Here is a 7,887-nt window from a genome sequence, read left to right as displayed (position 1 = left end):
GTATGCATGTGACAATAGTTCGACAGGGTTACTGTTATGGAAGAGAGGCTCTCCGTGTGTAGATAAGTACTGTAGCGAGCTGGCCCCGCTAGTCGAACACATCCTGAAATTTAGAGGAAGCAACATGCAGTCATTGTCACAAACTTTAGCCTGGATTGATAGTATTATATGAATACAATGGTGTCATGCGAGTCAACCAGCGTATTTCTACCTGATTTCTCTCTCCAAAACCACTTCAGAAGAGTAGTCACAGCGTTTCCATGCTTTGGTGTTTGTAAAGCATTCAAGTTTAACAAAGAATGGTTCACATTAGAAAAGATCCTTTTTCATTTTTATCTTCTATGTAGATGCACTCTCCTACAAAATCACTGCGGTAGTCGAGAACGATTTACTATTTCCAAATAGAGCTATTTATGTCATCTTTTAAAAATGTATTTTTCTTTTTTCATATTGCAATATATATAGCAAGGAAAGAATATCACAATGTCAGATTTTTTCCAATGTCGTGCTGGCCTATTGCAGTGAATAACAGATGAAAATAGATTGCCTCACAAATTCATCAACCTAGCCTGTGTCAGTTACTGGTGTAATGATAACAATTCTGATGTTAAACTTTCCTATTTTTCCTACTGTTTCAGTGAAACAAGAGAAAGCAAACATCCATGTCTCCACAGGTTCAAAAATTGCTCAACAGTGGCTGTTTGTGCAGTCCTATACACACACACACACGTGACTTCATCATCGGGGACTCTACACACACCACACACCACACACACCCACCACACACACACACACACACACACACACACACACACACACACAACCACACACACACACAACACACACACACACACACACACACACACACACACACACACACACACACACACACACACACACACACACACACACACACACACACACACACACACACACACACACACACACACACACACACACACACACACACACACACACACACACACACACACACACACCACACACACCACACACACACACACACACACACACACACACACACACACACACACACACACACACGATCTAACAGAGCTATAAATCAGTAAGGCTTTTACAACTCCATAAAAGGATTCCTGCAGCAATCTCCATTACAGCCTGGTAGCCCCCTTTAGGTGACTTTATGCATGGGGACGGAGCCCTGACTGGCTAGAGCCGGGCCAGAGGTGCAGAGGGACTGGCCAGGGCAGACCACACACTAGGTGCATTTTATTTTCCTTAAATTGCAACACCGGCTCCTCCACTTGCCTCCCTTCCCCGCGTCTTAGTCCGTCCCACCAGGGAAGCATGGGAGAGACTGAGTAAATCATGGGGGAGAGAGGCAACGAGGAAATGTGTTTTAGAGGGTTAAGACATCCTTTCCTCTGAAGCGTCACGTTAATTGGTCAGCTGTATGGGCGTGTTAGCAGCGGCTTTCAGCTGCACTGCTTCCAGGAAGGCTGGTCTCGTGCATCTCGAGGTGGTGATGGCACAGTGGGTATGACACATGCCTTTGGTCTGGGAGACCAGGGTTCGTTTTCCACTGCAATACATCAACCAATGTGTCCCTGAGCAAGACACTTAACCCCTAGCTGCTCCAGTGGTGTGCGACCTCGGACATAAATAGCAATAGTAAGTCGCTTTGGATAAACGCGTCAACTAAAATGACATGTAATGTGTATCCTTGCAAGGGGTGTCACGATACCAAAAATTCAGTAGTCTGTGCCCATACCAGTAAAATAACACAATTCTCATACCAATTTCAATACCACGTAATAAAAAAAACGATTTTCTAAGATTCCATGTGAGATACCACTTTAACTTGAAACAAACTTTTTTGTTAAAATTTTTGAAAAATATCAAAATATGTCATGTCATTTGATGGTCATAGTGAAACCACTAGTGTCCAGACTTCCAGACATCTTTTCAAAAGCTACTGTGCAAAGACAACAACAGAGTTTCTAACAGTTGCGTGACCGGAGACGTGACAAACCCAAACCCAGGTAAATAATGGAGATGTATTTGAAAGATGGAAAGAGTTTAGAGCCCAAAAGGATGCAAAGTTGGCTAATTTCCCCCTGAACAGGTAGCCAAGCATTAGCTTCAGGCTAATTTATCACGGCTTTTGTGTACTCACATTGAATTATATGCCAGAGTACCCGAGTTGGTTATCCGCAAAAACAACGATGCCTATGGTGCTTCAAAAAATGGGCATTGTCTAGGTTTCATCATTTAAGAACCGGACAGTACCGTATGTGTCGGTTCTGGTGACATACGTAATCCTCGCTCATAGCTCCTCTGTAAATCCCTCCTCGACACTCGCTCCTCAGTGCAGGAATAAGAGTTCTGAGACGGCTTTCACGAAGGAGGGCCAGAACAACTTCTGGTTCAACTGAGGACCAAGTAGCTATTGGATAAGGGAAGTGAGATGCACTTATTGTCTGTTCCACAAAAAGTTCCTTAAGGTAAAAAGGTAATTACAGGTCTAATGTGTCTGTCGTTACCATTATGTCATTTAAATTCTAGCTCCAGATGTATAATTTAACACCAACTTATGTCAATGAATGTATTAGCGCCTGACCGATATATAGGCGGCCCGATATTATCAGCCGATAAACAAATAAATGAAAAAAATAATCAATTTATAATGACAAAAAAAAAGATTCTTATAAATTAATATTTACAAATAAAAACGGACAGTCAACCATGTTATGAGTTTTATGAGTTTGTCCACCAGAGGGTACTCTACAACGTCCCTGTTGGCAACACTGCTTTTTATTGTTTTGTTATTGTGTTTTTGTTCAAAGGACTTTAAGTTTCATATCTTAACTTTTTATTTTTATCCATTTTATTTATCAGAACTTCAATATATTTTGATGATCCTCTGTTCTGTTGTGACAATAAAACAAATGATCATCATACTATTTTAGTGAGAACTCATAAATAACATTAAAGTTATTTATGATAATGTTAGGGAAATCTGTTTGTTTTGTTAAGCTTTTATGAATTCTTTTTTTGAGTACATATGGGCCGATATACCGGAATATCGGATTTTTAAATAACCAAATATTTGTATCTGTATCTGCCTTAAAAATCCTTTATCGGTCGGGCTCCAGAATTGATGCTATTTGAATTATGTACACAATGCAAATTGTCCAACAGCTACACAAACTACCATCTCCGGTGGCGGCATCATTAACATTGGCTCACACATCTAGGTGTTATAATGAAGCATTCTAAATGGTTTAACATCATACACACTCTCCATTAGCCATCTGCATGAGTCGACTGACATCCTGATATGTAGCTGCTTCAATATTGACAACAGGAACAGTCTCTCTTTAATGCAGACAGGGCTTTTCTGCCTCCCACAGGTTTTCATTTAACATGAAGAAAAGAAACAGGGCTTTCATGACCTAAAAGATGGTTGATGTTACATACTATTTTCACCCCTTTAAAATGGGAACTATTCAGATGTAATGTGAGGGCAGTGCAGGAAAAAAACATTTTGTCAGCTCAGCAGACTGCCAAAAAGCAACCGAGCTGTTTAAAACCATGCAGGAAATGACACAGCTGACAAATGCTTGCCCGTGCAGAGGCACAAGACTGCAAAACAAAGGAAAACAGGGCAAAGCAGGCGCTAACTTCAGCCTACTCGAAATGTAGACATGCAGTGACTGATCATTAAACAGACATGGGCCAGTTCTGTGAAAACAATGCTGTAACCTGTTACAATCCAATGCTGACAGTGGGAGAAAAGGAATGCAGTGCTGATAAATGCCAAAGGAGTGGATAGGCTGCTTTGACAAGGCCAAGCCTACACATAGAAGGGAGAGAAAGCTTACTGGAGATATGTTGCAAAACTTTTCCTAAAATGATGGACCTGTCTAAATCTAGAAATACAACCCAAGCCAGAAGGCGAATTACTACCATTAGTATTCTGATGTCTAAAGTACAGTATCTGGATATGTCTCATGCGGAAAACAGAATCGACCTTGGAGCAGAAGCCTACTGACACAAGATGAAACAAGTTACCTTCTTATACATGATTCTGCAGTTCATGAATGCATACTGAAACACAGTTAAGTCTATATTTATCTCAAGTGATTGAAAAAAAGAGGAAGCTGTTACTTGATCACAGACCAAAAAAAAGAGGAAGCTCCACTGAATGCATGATATTGGGGGGAGAAATAACATGATGCATATTGAATCATTGATTCAATATCCATCTAATTATTGCATGTCTGTTTTTCAACAGCAGAGAGAGTGGAGGTTGTTGACACAATTGCCACAGATTGAATGTGGAGTCATGGCAAAGCTCATCATCGGCCAGGGCTTCCAGCAGTGGGGGTAGATTGATTGTTAGCCCTCTGTGACCACTGCCTGGTCAGATGTGAACCCCCCCCCCCCCCCCCCCCCCCCCCCCCCCCCCCCCCCCCCCCCCCCTCCCCACCCCCACCCCACCGAAGAGTGGACCAAAATAAAGCATCAATTGCACTGTGTTTGGCACGTGTGACATCTTGCTGCCAACTGCTCTATTGTCTATTTAAAAAAAGAGGGGGGCAGGGGGGCATTCCCCCTTTGTGTAAGCAAACATAAAAGGGTCTAGGCAGCTCAGCTTGCATTTGACAGCCATGCTAGCATAGTCCGTGTGATCATGCTCAGCCGCCTGGGTGATTGTACATTGGAGGGTACAAAGCAGCAGCGGTTGAAGCCCGTCATATAAAAATACCAAGAAAAACCCTAATGTGGCTTTCCTAATAACTGAACCCCCAATTCGAGTCCCCGGAACCACTCCTTATACAGCCTCGCATTTTTTTTCAAATAGTGTATTGCCTAGCAACTGTGCGTTGCTAGGATTGTACAGCCTTGCAAGGGAGAGGACCACTCGTCTTCTGATGCCTTTTCACTCCCGCGACTCCCCTAACGTTAGCTACCTCTGTCCACTTGCACAACAGTGCACCTCAAATTTCACAGCCTTGTCAGTCAGTCTGCAGAGTGACGTTGCAGACAGGATTTCACAAACTTTTGTCATAACACTGTCCGGTTTTGGTCAGAGTAACTAACTCGAGCAACGGATTCGACGTGTTAGCTAACGCTAGATATGCTGAGAACAAGTGTGGCAGCCGAACTTGTTTGGTCAGTGAGCAAAAGCATCAACAGGAGTCCGTTTACGAGCTGCGGGGCGCTGCTGTCAGTTTGAGTGTCGAGTTCAAAAGCATAACATTATCGACTTTAAATACTCACTCTACTGTTAAACCATTCGTTTTTCGAATGGATAGGTCTACCAAATACCCCCACAGTGACAGCTATTCTGTCCCTGTAGCTAGTTGACGTCCGCATACGAGTTGTAAAGTAACGCTAAGTAAACCTTCGGTTGTAATGATAGCTCCTTGTCAAGAGGGTAACGTTAACGTTAGCTTGGTTTGGCCAAGTTAGCTTCAATTTAGCCAAACTAGCAGCAGCTAACGCTTTCATGGCAATGTGTTGAACAACTGAATACTCACTTTTATGTCTGCTCGCAGCCCACGACTGTTTGGCCATACTGGGGCTCCGTATAATTGCCCTTCCAGCGGATTTCAAAGCGTCCATATCGTAGCTAATCCAAAAGTGGGGCAAAGAGCCCGACAAGCGCCTGTTCGTTTGTGTCGAAACACTTCGCCTGGTTTAATACAGTCTTCTCACGTTCAAACTTTTTTTTAGCTGTTTTTTCCTCCCCTCCGCACGGTTAGCTTTCAGTCGATGGTTGATTATCATGTTCGTCCCCCTGGGCGGTGTTTTGTATGTAAATGAACCGGATAATGTGCGTGACGCCCGTTTGTGGAATCACGCGAGTGAGGTTGTTGCAGCAGGGGCGCTCGCATCTCGAGCGGGCGGTGCTGCTGTCGCTCTTGTTCCTGTTATTACACGGTGTAGTTGTATTCCCACCCAGAGTCTTTTGTCACAAATAATTTGGTAGTCCCATCACGGTCTGTGGTTATACCTCTCATGTTTTATTCAACCACATGGCTTCTTCCTTATTGAGCTTCAAAATTCATCTTCTATTCAGTGGAAATGTCAGGAATGTCATGCCAAGAAATAGGATGGAGGGTGGAACTTCTTTAATTCAGTTGACTCTCCTTTTCAGGTTGCTATAGCAGCTTAATTGACATGCATTGTAGTAAAAACAAAACTTGTATTATTGTGAATGTTTTAGTTATGGCAACTGCCTAAAGGTCATTGTGTTTTTGTTTTTTGATACATTTTTTTATTAAGAAAGGCACATGATTAACATTAGGCTACCCATCACAGTTAGCCCATTCTTTTCTTTTTTTTAAGGTGATTGTTCAATGTCTGTTTTAAGCGAGCTTTCTGAGTTTGTAACATAGTCACTTAATACACTATTCTTTCTGATCAAGTGCATCGTGTTCCGTCTACTGTAGGCTATTCAACCCTAGCCCCCATATTATGCTCTGATAGCCCATAATGAAAGTAAACAGCTGCCAGGGAGGAAGGCTGTGAGGTCTTTTCTCAGAGAAGAGCCACTATATCAGCGAGTCATTGTTCAAAATTGAGAGCCAATGAGTCCCCGCTAAACATCTGGAGGAGTGGGTTCTTCTGATGAAAAAAAAAAGGAACTTAGGGAGATCTAGACTGTATACTGTGCAAATGCCTCATTTCATAGCCCTGTAGAGGAAACCCTGCCGGTCAGCCAAGAGTAATTTATGTCACATTGACCTCTTTCGTTCATGATTAAAAATACACATTTAATGGCCAAAAGGGAAAGATACGGTCAACTAACAACAATCTGACAGTTAACATTTGAGATCAAAATTACTCTTTGTGACCGTTTATAGTGCCCTTTTGCTGGTTTCCATACCGTGGTAATCCACCATGACAACAATGATATTTTGAATGAAAACGGTAATTGTTATCGTCAACATTGTTATCATGGTTTACCGTTACACCGGTAACTGTTATATCGCTAGTCCACAGTAACTTCTAGTAGTCTCATTTAGTAATACTATGACATACTGTTTTATATTGTAATGCTAATGATTGTACAGTGTTTTTAGGCAAACTTCAAATGGATCAAATAACTCCAGTTCTGAGGTCTTTACACTGGCCTCCTGTCTCCCAAACAATTAATTTAAAAAAAAAAAAACCTACTGTTGGTTTATAAAGCACTGCTACATAACGAACCACCCGACCTCTCAGGTCTGCTGTCCCCAGAGTCACAACTAAACACGAAGAAGCAGTGTTTAGTTTTTATGCACGACATATCTGGAACAAACTCCCAGAAAACTGCAGGTCCCCTGCAACTCTCAGTTCTTTTAAATCAAGGCTGAATCATTTTGTTTGATGCTTCCTTTTTTAAGTACTTGTTCATTTCTCAAACTGCACTGTAACTTTTATTCTTGTATGTCACACGTCTTATTTTGTGTTAGCGGTTTTTATATTCTCTTTAACAGATGTTTTTAACTTTTTTCAGGTTTTATGTAAAGCACTTTGAATTGCCTTGTTGCTAAAATGTGCCATGCCCAATTTAATATGTATGTTAACTTTCCTTGAGCTTACATCATCACCCACTACATGAATCACTCAGGAGAATGGCTTTTAAAAAATGTTGCGGCACCAGATTTCATAGGAGATGACAAGCTCAGATATAAGAGTGCAACAGGCTAAAAGGTCCCCAAGGACATATTAGGCAGCGACACCACTGTCACTGTCTATCTTCAATCTGGAGCTCAGTTAGTAGTGGCATAATACTGAGTATATTCTGCACACAAAAAATGCTTCCACAGGAGAATTATTACCACATCATCAGTGTAGCACTGTAAACCAAACCATCCCAATGTACTTGGGCAGGTGCATTCCCTTTAAACCCCT

The 7,887-nt window shown here is 41.9% G+C and overlaps 1 protein-coding gene across 4 annotated transcripts in view; it reads right to left on the bottom strand.

Annotated features, from left to right (window-relative positions):
• ldlrap1b (low density lipoprotein receptor adaptor protein 1b) overlaps positions 1-5,887 on the bottom strand; it is a 33,926-nt gene extending 28,039 nt beyond the window's left edge. Inside the window, exon 1 of one of the 4 annotated variants that reach the window (XM_032500619.1) lies at positions 5,526-5,887. In XM_032500619.1, coding sequence (XP_032356510.1) covers positions 5,526-5,610 — 85 coding nt within the window. In that variant the 5' untranslated portion in view covers positions 5,611-5,887. The remainder of the gene's footprint in view (positions 1-5,525) is intronic. The other 3 variants (XM_032500618.1, XM_032500617.1, XM_032500616.1) reach the window with 3 other exon arrangements.
• Between the last annotated feature and the right edge of the window lie 2,000 nt (positions 5,888-7,887).

This window comes from Etheostoma spectabile, chromosome 20 (genome assembly GCF_008692095.1).
Source record: "Etheostoma spectabile isolate EspeVRDwgs_2016 chromosome 20, UIUC_Espe_1.0, whole genome shotgun sequence".
Lineage (NCBI taxonomy): Eukaryota > Metazoa > Chordata > Actinopteri > Perciformes > Percidae > Etheostoma > Etheostoma spectabile.
Note: the sequence above shows the minus strand (reverse complement) of the source record. Positions and strands in the feature narration are given on the sequence as shown.